Here is a 17403-nt window from a genome sequence, read left to right as displayed (position 1 = left end):
GATCTCATGCAGTAGCTGTTTGATCGGTGGTTGCTTGATTGTACGATGTCATTGACTGTAGTGATGATGTAGATCGTATACTATTGTATACGTCTTACTTGATGTCATTGACCGTAGTGATGATGTAGATCGTATACTGTTGTATACGTCTTACTTGATGTCATTGACCGTAGTGATGATGGTATAGCATAAAGCTTATAGAGATTTAGCCATCTTGTATAGGCCTTATGAATCTGGCTTGATATGCTGCATGACGGTTTAGGCATCTTGCCCTATATCTCACAGGGATCTAAGATAATTATCTAATATTAGTCTCTAATAAATATATAAGCTTTAATATAATTTATACTAAACTAGCTAATTTTACTACTATTAATTTTTATAAACTATTTAATAAATTACTTAATAATCTCTAAACTATAGAAGTTCTATATATATCTTCTACTATTAATAAGGAATAAAAGAAATCTTCTTCTTTATTAAATAATAAGAATAATAACTCTAATAAAAAGATTAACTATAAATTTTATCTATTAAAGAAACTTTTGTGAGATATAGGGCAAGATACCTAAACCGTCATACAGCATATCAAGCTAGATTCATAAGGCCTATATAAGATGGCTGAATCTCTATAAGCTTTATTGCGAGCAAGCGATACTGCGCAGGTTAGGTAGAGAGGAAGTAAGATTAATTGATCTTCTTCCTTTAATTGAATAGGAAGGATAAAATCAATTCGGCTTAGAATCATAAGATAAGAGAAAAGTAAAGTAGGACTGAAGCTTGGTTGATTGTATTGAATCTTGCTTGTATGTATTGAACATGATTATTATCTTGGTAGAGAAAGCCGGGCATATTTATAATCAACTTGTCTCTTGCATGTGATCGTTCTAGATGATGCATAATGATCTCATGCAGACAGATCTAGATACATAGTGATCTCATGCAGTAGCTGTTTGATTGGTGGTTGCTTGATTGTACGATGTCATTGACTGTAGTGATGATGTAGATCGTGTTATTGACCGTAGTGATGATGTAGATCGTATACTGTTGTATACGTCTTACTTAATGTCATTGACCGCAGTGATGATGGTATAGCATAAAGCTTATAGAGATTCAGCCATCTTGTATAGGCCTTATGAATCTAGCTTGATATACTGCATGACGGTTTAGGCATCTTGCCCTATATCTCACATTTATGCTATACCATCATTACTGCGGACAATAACATCAAGTAAGACGTATACAACAGTATACGATCTACATCATTACTACGGTCAATGACATCAAGTAAGACGTATATAATAGTATACGATCTACATCATTACTACAGTTAATGACATCGTACAATCAAGCAATCACCGATCAAACAGCTACTACATGAGATCACTATGTATCTAGATCTGTCTGCATAAGATCATTATACATTATCTAGAGCGATTATATACAAGAGACAAATTAATTATAAATATACCCTGCTTTCTCTACTAAGAAAATCATGTTTAATATATATAAGTAAGATTCAATATAATCAACCAAGCTTCAGTCCTACCTTACTCTTCTCTTATCTTATCTTTATGATTCTAAGCCGAATTGATTTTATCCTTCCTATTCAATTAAAGGAAGAAGATTAATTTATCTTACTTCCTCTCTACCTAACCTACGTAGTATCGCTTACTCACAGGTTATGAGCCCGAATTGATCCTACTTCAATTCGGCTTATACTACTTCTTCAATCTTCTATCTTTAACGAAGAATCCCTTACTTTTAAGAGAAACTTCTCTCTCTTAAAGAGAAATAAAAAGCTCCTCCGACTTCTTATTTTCAAAAATTTATACTCGATTTTTACTAGTCGCGTCTACTTCTCTATACGAAATACTAAGAAATCTCGACTTTCTTAACAAAAACAATTATTTTTCAAATATTTAATTAAGCTTCTTTGACTTAAAATAATCAACAAACATAATATCGATCCTCTTAAAGGAGAAGGAAATTATATTACCTAGTCTATCCGAATTAAGGCGATTCTTGATTAAGAGAGACTAATTAATATAATCTAATATAATTATATAAAGCTTCCTGCTATTTAGTAAGGCTAGATACCTAATTAATACTAGTCTTATAAAAAAGCAATTTCTCTACTACCTAATTAAAGATCGCCTGATTATAGAAATACTACGATTTAGTTAGGAAGAAGATCTAGTAGACCTAGAAGATCTACTAGCCCTACTATCTCTAAGATAGGCTAGAATAAGCTAGTTATCCTATCTAATAAATTTAAAACTATTAATTAGATTAATCGAGATACTCTATTATTAATTAAGCTATTATATAAAGATAGCCTACTCTTTTAGCTAGGAGATACTATATCGGCCTACTAAGTATAGGTTACTTTAGCTACCTAATATCGGCCGAAAGGATTTACTACCGAATTCCTTATATTAAAGAGCCTATTTAATAGCTAATTAGGCGATTTCGATAGTATATATAACTATCTTACTAAGATAAGGCGCCTACTAATCGAATTAGTAAGCCTAGGAATCGATTTCCCTAAATAAATCGTATTCGTATAGGTTCTTAATAATCTTAACTAATCGTACGTACCGATTGTTCAAAATATCATTTAATCTCTTTATAGAGATTCTAATTCCTATTCGATTAAATCGCTATTCGCTAATCTAATTAACGAATCGCGCGGTTATATTTAATTAACTAAACAAATCTTTATAGCTAATAGCTATTAAACTAATTATATAAATCTAACTAATCGCCGAAAAAATCGATAGGTAAGAAATTAATTAAATCAAAAAGCTAATAAAAATCGTCGAATTAGCAAAAAACTATAGAGAAAACTATTAAATTCTAGTAAATACTATACGTATTATAATATACGAAGCTATATAGTAGCAGATTACTAGTATCTATATCCTTCTAGCAGACTAGCTAATTAGATACCTAGGGTAAATTAGCCTAGATCTAATCAAAATAATTAAAGATTTAATTAACAAAAGAAGATGATTATAGTAATACTTAATAAGTAATCTAACAAGGAAGAAATCCACGTTACTAGTTATATAATAGATTACCCCGTAGAAGCTAAATATCAAGAAACTTCGGCTAGTAACCTACTACCTACTAGCCTATTAGCTAATAATCTAATTAATCTTAATAGTGATATCTATTATATACTAATTAGTCTAATTAACTATTAATTAGATTATTAGATAAGATCTAATATACCTATAATAGAGGTATAGCTAATTAGGTATAGCCTACTAGTTTTAGATCAAAACCTAATAAGAGACTACTTAAATCTGAGTAATAAATCTATAGTGAATATACTAAGAAGTCTCTTACTCTATAATGACTTCTTGTATAAAACCGATTAGGTAATTTATCTACCTATTAAAATAAACTAAGAAACTAATTCTGATATTACTATAGAAAGCGTATATAATCTAATAAATTCAGATCTTTCTACTACAAAAGTGATTTTTATTATTGATACAGCTACTACTATATATGCAGTATCTAAATTAGATTTATTTAATAGTATATATAAAACTAATAAAACTATTATATAGGGAAATATATAAAGCTTATCTATCGATCTTGCTAGAGATATTATCTTCTAGATAAATACTAATCTAGTCTATAAATTGACTAATATACTCTATATCCTATAATTAGGAATTAATATATTAAGTATATATATACTAAAAAATTCAGTATCTCTATTTAATAGAGAAAAGGCTACTATTTTCGATTAATATCGAAATATTACACTGATTAGGTATAAGCAAGATAATCTATATCGAACTACCCTATATATAATATATATAAAGCTATATAAGGAAGATTCTAGCTAATTAAAATCAAAAGATCTATCTAATATAATCGATTAAGATTAATCTATCTAAAGTACTAGTAATATTACTAGTTTAAAGCTTTAGTATAATAGATTAGGCTATATAGGCCTAATACTACTATAAAGGCTATTAAGCTAGGCTAATATATCTCTATCTAATATAGAAATAAGAGATTATATATAAAATATATACGAAATATATATATAGTTAAAATATAATAGGAAGATTAATAAATCTTCTACTTCTGCTACTAAATACGGTATAGGCGAAAGAATATATAGCGATATTAGAGGGCCTATTAGCCCTAAGACCTATAATAGCTATCGCTACTATATCACGTTTCTTAATAAAGTATTAAGATATCTATATATATCTCTACTTCGATCGAAAGACGAAGCTATTTAGAAATTTACCTTATATAAGTAATTAGTTAAAAACTAGCTTAATAAGAAGATTAAAGAGATATTTACCGATAATAGTACTAAATACGTGAATAATAACTTCTATATATTATTAGGAAGATACGGTATTATACACTAAACTACGCCTATCTATACGAAAGAGCTAAATAGCCTAATTAGTATATAAACCTAATACTTATAAATAAGGTTAGATATTTATTAATCTAATTAGGATTAAAAGAAGATATATAGGGAGAAGCCTTATTAGCTGCTACCTATCTATATAATATAACCCTATATAGTGCTCTAGGGTTTAAATCACCCTATAAGATATATTATAAGCGCTTACCTGCTATTAGGTATATAAAGACCTAGGGATCTATTACCTATTATTATATAAACAAAAACCTACCTAGCAAGCTATCGCTAAGAAAATCTATAGCTATTATTATTAGCTATAGTGAATAGAAGTACTATAAGCTATATAACCTAAAGTAGAAGAAGATAGTCTAGTTAAGAGACCCTACTATCTTAGAAGGTAGATTCCTAATAAATTAATCTAATCTAGCTAATTAGGAACTAGGAACTAAGAAAAGATCTACTAAATAAGCAGTAAGCCCTATTAAAAAGAAGATTACTAGTAAATCTACTAGTAAATCTACTAGCCTATCTACTAGTAAATTAGCTAGTAAAGAAACTAGTAAATCAGCTAGTAAGCCTACTAAGTAAACTACTAGTAAGGAAGCTACTATTATAGCAGATCCGTCTTATAAGATAGAGATCTAAATCCTATTATTAAAATCTACTAAAGATAGCGAAGATATATATACTATATTAGATACGCTACTAAGAGATTTTATAAAGACTATTATTAATAATTAACCTACCGATTATATATTATCAGTAGTAACTAATAAAGAACCCTCTACCTTTAACTAAGCTATATAATTAGCTAAAAGGAATAAGTAGTATAGGGCCTATCAGGACGAAGATCAAAGCCTAATAGATTAGGTAACCTATAAAATCGTTAATATACCCCCTAGTATAACACCTATTAGGGGCAGATAGGTATTCAAAAAGAAGCCTATAAAGAATACCTTAGGTATCTAGGCTAATTATATTATAAATACGAATAAAATAATTTGCTATAAGGCTAGATAGGTTATACAAGGATTTAATTAATAATTAGGTATTGATTTCCTAGAAACCTTCTCTACTACTACTAGAACAGAAACCTAGTATATATTACTAATAATCGCGATAAATAAAAAATAGTATATTAGGTAATACGACGTTAAAAACGTATTCGTATATACTAATATCGATAGTAATATATATACTATCTTACTAACTAGCCTATATAGGCTAAAAGACTATCAAAATAAGTACTACTATCTAAAGAAGGCCCTATATAGCCTAAAGCAAGCACCGAGGCTTTAGTCTGAATTCTTTATAAAGGCTATTACAAACCTCGGATTCGATAGAGTTCCTATTAACAAGGGAATATATATAAATAGCAAAACCTAGGCTATTATTATTATATATATTAATAATATAATTATTATATATAAAGATCTAGCTTATATAAATAAGCTAGCTACTACGGCTAGGTAGTATATCTAATTAGAAGAGATAGGCGAATTAGCTACCTTCCTAGGTAATAATATTAGCCTAAATTATCAAGATCAATCGATAACTATCGATTAAAATAATTATATATTAAAGATCTTATCAAAATTCGCTACTACTAGTAGCAAACGGCTAAAGAAAACGCCGGGTAAAGCAGAGATCTACCTAAGAAAAAATTAATTAAAAGCTTTAGAGCAAACTATTAATCTCTATCAAAAAGAGATTAGCTTATTACTATATACTAGCCTAAAGACTAGGCCTAATATAGCCTATCTAGTTGCCTATTACTCAAGATATATAAGCAATCCTGACTAATCATATATCTCTAAATTAAAGAAGATATAGCAATATCTACAATATCGGCTAAATCTAGGCCTATACTACAATTACACAGGGAATAACCTATATATAAAAGGCTACTCTAATACTAATTAGTCAGGCGATATCGATAGTAGAAAATCTACTACTAGCTATATATTTAGCCTATCTAGAGATCTAGCTACTAATAATATAGTAAGCTAGAATTCGATGCTACAAAAATCTATAGCCCTATCTACCTACGAGGCCGAATATATAGCTATAAAAGAAGCTATACGGGAAGCTATCTATCTAGCTAACCTGTTCAACTATCTAAACGATAGATTAGGCCTAGGCTATACGCCTAGTAAGCCTACTATATTAGTAGATAATAAGGCAGCTATTAAACTAGCCGAAAACCCTGAATTTCACAAAAGGACGAAGCATATTAATATACAATATCACTATATCAGAGATCAGGTCAAACAAGAAAGGGTTAATATTCAATACGTCCCTACTAAACTGCAATTAGCAGATTTCCTGACTAAAAATATCAGAAGAGAAATATTTAAAGACCTAAAGAATCTAGCTAACCTCCAAGAGATTGAGATTTAGGAAGATATATATCTAGCTATTTTATAGTAGTATATATATAGGGTACGGCTGTTGGCACGACCCGGGAAATCTGCTCGCACGACCCGGGGCCTGAATTTAGCCTGAATTACCGCGTTTCTGCCTGATTTCTGCCAAGCCCGTCACGGCTGTTAATTACAATCTTAACTACCTCCTTCCTTCTTATATACACGTATCCTTTCCTCCTCCTCTTCTATTCAATTTAACTAGCCCTATCATATAACCTCTTACCCTACTAAAATCACATAACCTATACACTAATCTGATTCAATCTAACTCAATTTAATTCAATCTTCCCTCTTCCAATACTAGGCCTCTTAATCCGCCCTTAACGTAATTCCCGGCCGATCTGGACACCCGGCCGTCCTGGACACCTGCCCCCATTAGAAAATTTCAAATTCGATTATCTCAACCAACACCCATTAATCTAACTAAATATAACGATTTTTACATGTATTAATCCTGTGGCTAATCTCCCTATACCTACTACACCTAGCCGGAGCCCTGGCCGCTGACCTAGTTGGCTGACTAGGCAATTCGACCTCCGCATGCGATTCTACCACATCTTCTTCTACCGGCAAATCTAGCTGCGCAGCTAGCTATAGGGCTTCTTTAATGGTCAAACCCTCTTCGCAGGGTAGGTGCTTAGTTGACCGACTACGCTTCTTGACGATCTTCTCATTGGCCATGCGTAAATTCGTATTATCCTGCATAAGCAATGCGAGAGTATGCAGCGATAGGTAGTGGCACTTGATAATCCGATCTACCACTAATTTTAATGGGCTTGGAGGGCTTTTTGACCGCCGATCTAGTAGACGCCTCATCATGCTAGATTGCTTGTGTAGCTAAGCTACGGTTTTAGGAGTTTCTAGCACGAATTGGCTAGATCTGCTGCTTGGCTGGCTGATTGGTGGTGACGGAGTACGTAGAGAGATATTAAGCTTGTTAAGCACTCTCTCTGTATCAACTAGTACTAGACCAGTAGCTGTGAAGCTGTTTTGGATAGTAGCCGACTGAAAGGCTTCTAGCCGCGCGCGTTGGTAGTCTATCAAGAAATCATGTTTATCGATATAGTTGTATCCTCGGCGCGCAAGATCGCTAACGAAACGGCCGTACGCCTTTTTTAATAGAGCAAAGCAGCCAACATCTAGTGGTTGTAGTAGATGTGATGAATAAGAAGGCATACAAAGTGGTAAAATATCGTTTTCTGCGCATAAACGGTCGAATAGGGGTGTAAGGTGGCTACTATGGCCGTCAAGAATCAGTAGCCGAAACCGACCGCGTACGCGCGGATTAGTATGTGGGATAAAGTGCTTTTCTAGCCAGCGTAGGCCAATCTCATCAGTAGTCCAGCCGTTCGTAGAGACCTCGATTCGCTAATCTCTCGGTAGGTTATCGTCAAACCACCCTGCAATAGCCACTTTGCCCTTGAAGATTACGTATGGCGGTAGTATATAGCCGTCTGCGTATATAGCTTCGATCGTAGTGACCTATTCGCGATTGCCTGGCTGTAGTATTAATCTCCGACCGTAGTATTCAGCCCTAGTGATGACTTTCTGCGAAGAAATAAGGCCTATTACAAAGCCTGTCTTATCAAAGTTGTAGATATCCTCCGGTTGTATACCGTTCTCATCAATCACGCTTTGTACGGTAGTAAACCAGGCTCGTAGGGCCTTCGGGTCTTCGTTTAATGCGCGCTGGTAGTCGTATCGCCTCGAGAAGCGCGATCGAAGCTCATCACGCCGTGCAACGAAGGTTGATGGCCAATTCTTGCTAACAGTAGGCGGAGGGCTGCTACCACGCGCAGCTAGTAGGATATTGGCCATCTCTCGTATAGTACCGGGCCGGGGGCTGCTCCACGCGTATCTATAGAGAGAATCTATGTAGTAAGCGAATCCTCTTCTAATTGGGTCAGTTTATGACCGGTCGGGCGTTTCTCAGCGCGTGGAATCTGGCCGTGGGCACGCGTATGTAGTGTTGACAGAGGGATTTCGTAAAGCTTCGCTGCTGCGCGAATAGATTTGATGCGGCCATTTTTAATATCATCAAGGGCTAATAAGACCTTGCCCTCCTGATTGACCGATTTCTGCGAAGATTCAGAGCGAATTGGTGGCATGGTAGGTGGTTGAAGTTGGTGTGTAGGTAGGAAGACGCGATTTTCGATGGGGTGTCCAGGACGGCCGGGTGTCCAGATCGGCCGGGAATTACGTTAGCCAATTCGCTACTTACTAAGCAGCCTTGCCCTCCTCTTTAATTGCTTCTCTGTCATCACTAATTCTTTAGCCTTGCGACCGCGGCTAGCCCTACGCCCTTGCCGAAGTTCTGTCTCCTAATATAATAGAATTCGCCTTGTCGATATGTTGGTTCTCTTTAAAGGTAGTAGTACCACAATTCCTATAGTTTTATCTATAGAAACGTAAGTACCTCGACTCCGCTTTTCCCTAACCTTACGACCGGAGAGATATCTTCCTCTCTATCTCTACCAACGCTTCACAGTCTCTAGTAGCTTCGGCCGTCTAATCCTCTTTACCCGAGTCGGCTCATTAATTCGAATCCTTCTAATTCGCCGATAACTAGTCTAAATTACCCGATTTAGCAGGCGAAGCCAGTATTATTAGTCAAAATCGGAATAGAGAAGGAACTTGCCACTATCTATAAGATCTTTAATTATATAATTACATAGAAGACTAAGAGATTTCTTATAATATTAGGTGTAAGGAGGTAGTAGCTTCTCTGCTCGGAGGTATTCCTGCTAGGTACTATATATCCTTTAAATAGCGCTTCTTAAGACCCGACTAAGGAGATTGCGCAAAAATAGGACTTAAAGCGAGATAGGGTAACGGTAAATTTAGTCTTGAATTAAGTTAAAAGCCTACGAATTTGTATAGGAAACGACTCGAGAAATAACCTATATCGTCGCAAGAATATCGCTAGTTAAGGTATAAATTTCTCGCTTAAGCTTTATATAGGCGCCTTCTACGCGAGAAGACGTAAGCTTATTATAATAGAGAATTCTGTTAAGATAGCACCGTATAAATCGCTTTGCCCTCTTACTAAACCACTACTTTTTAATATATTTAATTGCTAATTAGTAGATTAGGTCGCTTAGGGCTTCTAGAAAAGAGGCCTTTCTTGCTTCTATCTTATCCTCGGTGCCTTCGAGGATAATTTATATAAATCTAGCCTTTATTAATCGCTATTCGTTAATCGTCCTCTTTTGATATTCCAAATTAGGAAGGTAAAGGTCTTATAAGAGTAATTACTTCGTAATTATTAGCCGGATACGCGTTTCAATATTCTTTATAATATACTAGAGATAAATTAGGCCTATTGTAGCCTTAAAGACCTCCCTATATATAGTTAAAACAGCGTCTATATCGTCGGAGAAGATAATATATAGAGCTTGAATCTTTGCTTGTATAAGCTATATTTGAAGAGTTTGAAATATCTAAAGATATAACAATTATTGCTTATTACTAACGAAGTAATAGGCTACATAGAAGGTTCTTCTAGTTAAGGTTTGTCCGACGATATTAACTATTAGTATATTATACCTAAGTAAATTAGCTAGCTATCTCTGATCTTTCTCTTACTTATCTCTTAACTTACCGATTAGTTTTATATATAGCATCTACCTATAGGAGATTCGGATAGATTCGTAGAAATTTAAGGCCAATCCTTAAGAGAAATATGATTCTGATTAGTCGCTATTGGTTATCTAATTCGTATTAGATAATCTAGTTTAGTAGGCTTTCTATTACTGCTTTAATCGATGTACGCCCGCTAAGGAAAACTGATCTGGTTCGGGCGCGGAGGTTTTGGAGGTCTTTCAAGTTAAGCAGACTCTTCTTAGACTCCAAAAGCATCGAAATTGCTATAGGTTTTAGGCCTTTTTCGAAGTAATCAAGGAGTCGGTTTTCCTTCTTATCTCTCTCTTCTTGCCGAAGCTTAACTAGAAGATTTAGTAGAATTGGGCCATAATTGTGTTGGCTATGTTTAACCACAATCTTATAGCGATCTAGAATAACCTTTTTCCTATCCTTCCGTATACAAATTTGAATCTGGTATAGGCAATTAGTGCTAATCTTATTAACCTCTCGCTGTTTAGCCTTACTTGCAACAGAAAGACCCTTCATAGTAGGATCTAGCTAAAGGCAACAAGATAGTTCAACCCTTTTAGCATTAGACCTTCTTGTGACTAGGGCAAACCCCTCTTCTTTAGCAGATTCCTATAGGGCCTTCTTCGCAAGGTTATAGGATTCATAGAAAAGCTTTGGATTAGGTGGTAGTATAGGTGGTATAATAGATTGTGAGAGAGAGGGATTTTGATCTAAATCAGCGGAAGAATCCATAGTTGGTAAGAAGTGGGGTAGATAAAGGCCTAGTCTTAGAAGAGGAGGACTAAACTAGATTGAATTAGATTAAATTAGATTAGTATGTGGGTCATATGATTTTGGTAGGGTAAGAGGTCATGTGATAGGGCTAGTTAAATTGAATAGAAGAGGAGGAGGAAAGGATGCGTGTATATAAGAAGGAAGGAGGTGGTTAAGATTGTAATTAACAGCCGTGACGGGCTTGGCAGAAATCAGGCAGAAACGCGGTAATTCAGGCCAAATTCAGGCCCCGGGTCGTGCGAGCAGATTTCCCGGGTCGTGCCAACAGCCGCACCCTATATATATATCGATCCTATATACTCTACACTAATCTCTATACTCTACTGCTATTCGCACTATAGTATAAAGATTACGGGGGGGGTGTGAGATATAGGGCAAGATGCCTAAACCGTCATGCAGCATATCAAGCTAGATTCATAAGGCCTATACAAGATAGCTGAATCTCTATAAGCTTTATGCTATACCATCATCACTGCGGTCAATGACATCAAGTAAGACGTATACAACAGTATACGATCTACATCATTACTACGGTTAATGACATCAAGTAAGACGTATACAATAGTATACGATCTACATCATCACTACAGTCAATGACATCGTACAATCAAGCAATCACCGATCAAACAGCTACTGCATGAGATCACTATGCATCTAGATCTGTCTGCATAAGATCATCATATATCATCTAGAACGATCATATGCAAGAGACAAATTGATTATAAATATGCCCTGCTTTCTCTACCAAGAAAATCATGTTTAATACATACAAGCAAGATTTAATACAATCAACCAAGCTTCAGTCCTACCTCACTCTTCTCTCATCTTATCTTTATGATTCTAAGCCGAATTGATTTTATCCTTCCTATTCAATTAAAGGAAGAAGATCAATTTATCTTACTTCCTCTCTACCTAACCTGCGCAGTATCGCTTGCTCACAACTTTCTACTAAGTAGACCTAAAGAAATAATATCTAAATTTATTAAAGACTAGATAGATAGTCTAAACTAAACTATACTAAATAGATATTATACTTTTTATAGAAGAAATAGTTATAGCTCTAGAAACTATCTATATATATTAATTAAAGATAGACTACCTAATTAGATACTAGTTAAAGGAATCTAGGTACTTTACTTATAGAAAAAGCCTATTCTCCAACGTGAAGCGGAAAAGAGATCTCTCATTCTTTCACTTTCTTTGATGATTTTGTCTGCTGCAGCCGTGGGATTTTCCCGACTAAAAGCAGTCTGGCCTTCAAGTACCCAAAGCCTACGGAGTTACGGAGTTACGGAGTAGGGGAACCATAGAACTCGGTATTTCCCTCTTGAGGGAGTTCAAAGCAAAAGGCATGATCAGCCAGTGAACTCTTTAAACGCTCAAACATCCCAGCGCTGACTTGGTAAGGGTAGAGTTCATACATAAGAAATAGACATAAAACAGAAAACAAAGAAACGCGGTTAGTGCGATTACTCGTCCCAAGACATCTTTAACCTCATATCCAAAATCTGCCAATGGGTCCCTATCGCCTCCTCCAGAGTCCTCCCCTGACCGACCCACCCCCATATAGCTGAAAACTTTGACAAGCGAGATAACCGATGGTATGACTCCCACACATCAGCCGGGTTCGGCGTGACCACACTTCCACGTCGCAGCACCCAGTCCAGAGAGTCCAGCGACGCAGGGATCACCGCGTGCAGATCAGTCAATGGCTCCAGATTAAACACCATCTTCCGAACCTGTTTATTCCTCCACGCACCGAAGACCTTGTGCAACAACTTCTCCGCATATCCGGCTAAATGATGACTGCACATTTTCTCCATCACGTTCGCGAATTCGCCCCTTTGGGCCTCGGTTAGCTTTAGATCCACCGTATTCTTCTCCACCTCGTCCCGTAGAAAAGTCCAGACGACGCGCCGCGGCCAGCCTGCGTCTTCGAGGATGGGGAACAGCGCTGTGAATTCTGTCGAACCTGTGTTGGAGTGGTATTCGGTTGGCCAATAGCGTGTGTTCTGGGGCAGAAAAGGGTCTTTTGTGATTGGTAGTAGTCGCTCAATATTCGAGTGAAGACCAGCTACAAGGTCCGGGTGTAAGCGGTAGAAGTGGTCCAGGTAGAGCTGAACGGGCGGCATGTCCTTCTTTCGTATGCCCCAGTTCGGGGACGAGTGGTAGAACGAGTAGGGAAGGGTGACAATCCATACAAAAATGACGATTGGTAACATGACCGTCTCGCACACGAGAAGTTGGGTGTAGGGCCATTTTTTACGGAGGGTTTTGATCATTCTTGTGGGTTGTGCAGTGCGGGCAGGAATGGAAGGAAACAGAAAAGGGAAAAAGAGAATGGTTCTGCGTCGGGAAAACTGCGGTTGTCTTTGTATCATCCATCCATGGTGGAGTTTGAGGATGATCGACAGACAGCCAAGAAATAAACACGAGCCCCACGAGAGGCTCGTATTCATGGTACCTTTCAGGGGCAATCGCTTTAGGGCGCAGTACTCGCTCTAAGGCCCCTCACCGCTTTCACGGAGAGAGCCTCCAATCTCGGTGATTCCCAAGCCTAATGATAATTATTGCCCTTCCTGACCACCATTAAGCTATTTTTAGCGCTATTCCTATGATACATCCAGTAAAACGTAAAGGCACAACTCGACATTGCTCAGGACTAACTAGCCACCGCTCGGGACCAACTAGCCACCGCTCGGGACCAACTAGCCTCCGCCTGGATTTCCCAACGTAAAGCGGAAATGAAGATTTCCCCATATTTTTCATTTTCTTTGACGTATGTCCGCGGGGTGTCCTGCCACCCAAAACACTCCCGAATAGGAGGCCACTGCGGTAGTTGTATTCCGTATTTCGACAGTGACCCACTTCACCAGGCAATGAACACAGTGAGCCAATGGGATCCCTCCTCACTGGAGGTGAAGACTAAAGCGCTGAATCCCACTTCCGCAGCGCAACACTATTGGGTGGCCCCTACATGTCTAAAGCCGAGTTAGGCCTAGGATGACCGTTATAGGGAGGCCTTCGACTCAAAGAACTAGGTCTCATAACGTACCTCCTCTTGTCTGCCCTCTGTTCTCTGGTCGGGTCTCACAGGACTAGTTTCGTCTCAAGAGGGAATTCTCAAGAATAGAACCTTCTCCAGAGGACCATCATATGACTAAGGTCTTGGAAGCTCAGGGCTCTCAGGAGCTTAGTCATAGGAGGCTCATTTTATGACATTAGTCTTGACTAAAATATCTCAGGGTGGCCTACACGAGACAATTCCTGTCATGAGATGAGGTTCCTGGTATTAAATCTCTCTTAAGATTTTCTTCACGAAACACGTACGCTCTCAAATCAATAGATATCCCAGGAAACCCTTCCCGTTTTTAATATTCTTCTATAATGATATTCTCACATCTTGACAGTCTTGAAGGGCAGTCTCTCAGAGGATTAGATGCCACCTATGGTTCAGATCAAACGATCTATATCCCATAGACCATCGTCCGAATATTAGAGCTCGTATGATCCAAGGAAGTCATGGAGTGGCACCGATGTGCTTCTTGGTACCCTTAGCGAGAAGTCCTGAGACCTGCAGGAGTCTACAGTCCTGCCGGAGGCTTCAATCCTGCCGGAGTCCCCTCTCTGGCCAGAGTCGTCAATCTTGCCGGAGTCTTTAATCCTGCCGGAGTCTTCAATCCTGCCGGAGTCCCCTCTCTGGCCAGAGTCGTCAATCCTGCCGGAGTCTTCAATCCTGCCGGAGTCTTCAATCCTGCCGGAGTCTTCAATCCTGCCGGAGTCTTCAATCCTGCCGGAGTCCCCTCTCTGGCCAGAGTCGTCAATCCTGCCGGAGTCTTCAATCCTGCCGGAGTCTTCAATCCTGCCGGAGTCGTCAATCTTGCCGGAGTCTTTAATCCTGCCGGAGTCTTCAATCCTGCCGGAGTCCCCTCTCTGGCCCGAGTCGTCAATCTTGCCGGAGTCTTCAATCTTGCCGGAGCCTACAGTCCCGCCGGAGCCCCTTGCGGAATCCTCCAATCAATAAGTATTCCGGGAAACTCTGCCTTTATCAGAGATTTTTGTATAACAACAGTCTCAAGCTCTCGGTACTCTATAGTTACTCTACAGACACTATGTGATTATAGAAGACTATCTTCTAGACATACTTCCTCGCCGTAACGTTTATATATAGAAGGGTTAACCAGAAGCGATCTGCTACTCGATAGTGGACACTCCCGGTGCAAGAAAGACTAGAGGGTAAAAGCAATCATTGCCATCCTGTCTGCCTAGTAGGGATTCTCAAAAAGGGACATGCGGCTCAAGGGGGACGCGGCGTTCACCAGCCGATGGTTTTGTTGTACTTATAACGCCCTACTCACGCTTACTCTATCTTCTGAAATCTAGTCTTGTCCTCTGGTTCTTCTTCTTCTTCTTCTTCTTCTTCTTCTTCTTCTTCTTCATCAGGTAGGAAGTACCTAGCATCGTGAACATCTATTTGAAAGCGACCACGATTCATCATGACAGTTCTCGAATACCAATACTACATGTCGGAATAATAAACAATAAATGATCGTATAGATTAATAATATAGCCTATGGAGCATTTTTGGTGTAGCGGTATTTTGCCCAAGATTTGCTTCGATACTACATAAGTCATGAGCTATATCGGAAACAAGAACCAAAAGGATGTCGCAGAACAAAAAGCGTGTCGCAGAGCCAAAAACGCGTCGCAGAGCCAAAAACGTGTTGCAGAGCCAAAAACGTATTGCAGAGCCAAAAACGTGTTGCAGAACACAAGGCGTGTCGCAGTGGCTCCAGTAAGCTGTGTAGAAGTTAGCTCCTCGTAGGTACCGCTTTAGTAATCACAGGCATCCACTTCGGTAGTATGGTATCCGCTTTGGTTGCAGGGGTCCGTTTTGGAAGCCGCAGGGGGACCAGGAAAAGTGTCGCAGATGATCCAACGAATAATCAGCCAATTAGGGTTAAGAGTAACTCATCAGCTAAAGCTGATTGGTTAGCTTGTTCCACCCAGGCCAACAACATGGAAAAGGTGCCAAGCGTCCGCGGCTTCAATTACCATGCTCTCCCTCTCTCACCTCAAGCTCACCTCCGGCTCACCTTCTGGTACTGTAGAGACCAGCTAGATTCGCATACTATGCTACTTAGTCATAGAGACAAGATCGTGGTCTATTAGCCCTAAAACAATTACGGTGCCATATCGTGGTCTTCGAGAGGGAAACCGTGGCCTTCTAAGGAACCAAAAGGCATATTTTCGCATTTTGACATTTTCTCATTTGCCATTTTTCATCCCTAGTACTTGCTATAAATACGTAGCATTGAACCTGCTGTTCCCTTTTTAACTCGATCAAACTCTTTATCTCACAATCATAATAGCAGAGGCCCCTCGCGAACTATCGAAGGTTTCTAGTACAAAGAAATCAATTCGACAGAAAAGAGACCGGCGGAAGATAACCCTAGAAAATAAGTTACAATAGTATAGCGAAATGTATAGGGTGGATATCTGCTTAGGCATACGGATTCGAGAGTTAGGAGAAGTATTTATTTTCTTAGCAGACTTATCTAGGTTTTAGTCATTCCTTAGGTCTCAATTAGTATGTTCTCTCGGTCTCTCTAAACTCTCTATAGCTTAAACTTTTCTAACTCCTCTAGGGCTCCTACTATCCAAAACCAGTTAAAAGAAGTAAAAAGGACCTCTATATAGTAAAAGGATAGAGCGATAGAATCCATAGCTTTTGAAATCATATTGTCTATATAGTTTTGTATCTATCCGAAATTGCTACATGATTTATTATTTATTATTACCTTGATTCTTGCTTTGAGTGCTAGAACATAGACAAAATCTGTTTTTTTGCTTCGTGTATATAAATACTATTAAGAGTATCTCGCTACTAGGTCCCTAGAGCGTAGGAATGAACTCTCGCCGGAATTCCTCACGGTCAAGGATCCTAAGGGTTAAATACCCTCGAGGATATTAAAACCCAGGAACGAACTTTCTCAGGTACAACTTACCTTAGGGTAACTTAATACTCAAGGGTAAATTCCCTTAGGGGATTTCTACCACAAGGGTAGACTCCTACATAAATACACGACTCTAGGGATAGCTATATTGTGAGATATAGGGCAAGATGTCTAAACCGTCATGCAGCATATCAAGCCAGATTCATAAGGCCTATACAAGATGGCT

The 17403-nt window shown here is 38.0% G+C and overlaps 1 protein-coding gene across 1 annotated transcript; it reads right to left on the bottom strand.

The window, feature by feature from the left end:
- Positions 1-12689: 12689 nt before the first annotated feature.
- N7458_002464 (uncharacterized protein) lies at positions 12690-13442 on the bottom strand (the record flags this gene model as incomplete). The annotated part of the gene is made up of 1 exon (XM_056905847.1): positions 12690-13442. The coding sequence occupies one exon, from the start codon at positions 13440-13442 to the stop codon at positions 12690-12692; it is 753 nt and encodes a 250-aa protein (XP_056769954.1).
- Between the last annotated feature and the right edge of the window lie 3961 nt (positions 13443-17403).

This window comes from Penicillium daleae (assembly GCF_028827525.1).
Source record: "Penicillium daleae strain IBT 16125 chromosome Unknown utg000002l_segment0_segment0, whole genome shotgun sequence".
Lineage (NCBI taxonomy): Eukaryota > Fungi > Ascomycota > Eurotiomycetes > Eurotiales > Aspergillaceae > Penicillium > Penicillium daleae.
Note: the sequence above shows the minus strand (reverse complement) of the source record. Positions and strands in the feature narration are given on the sequence as shown.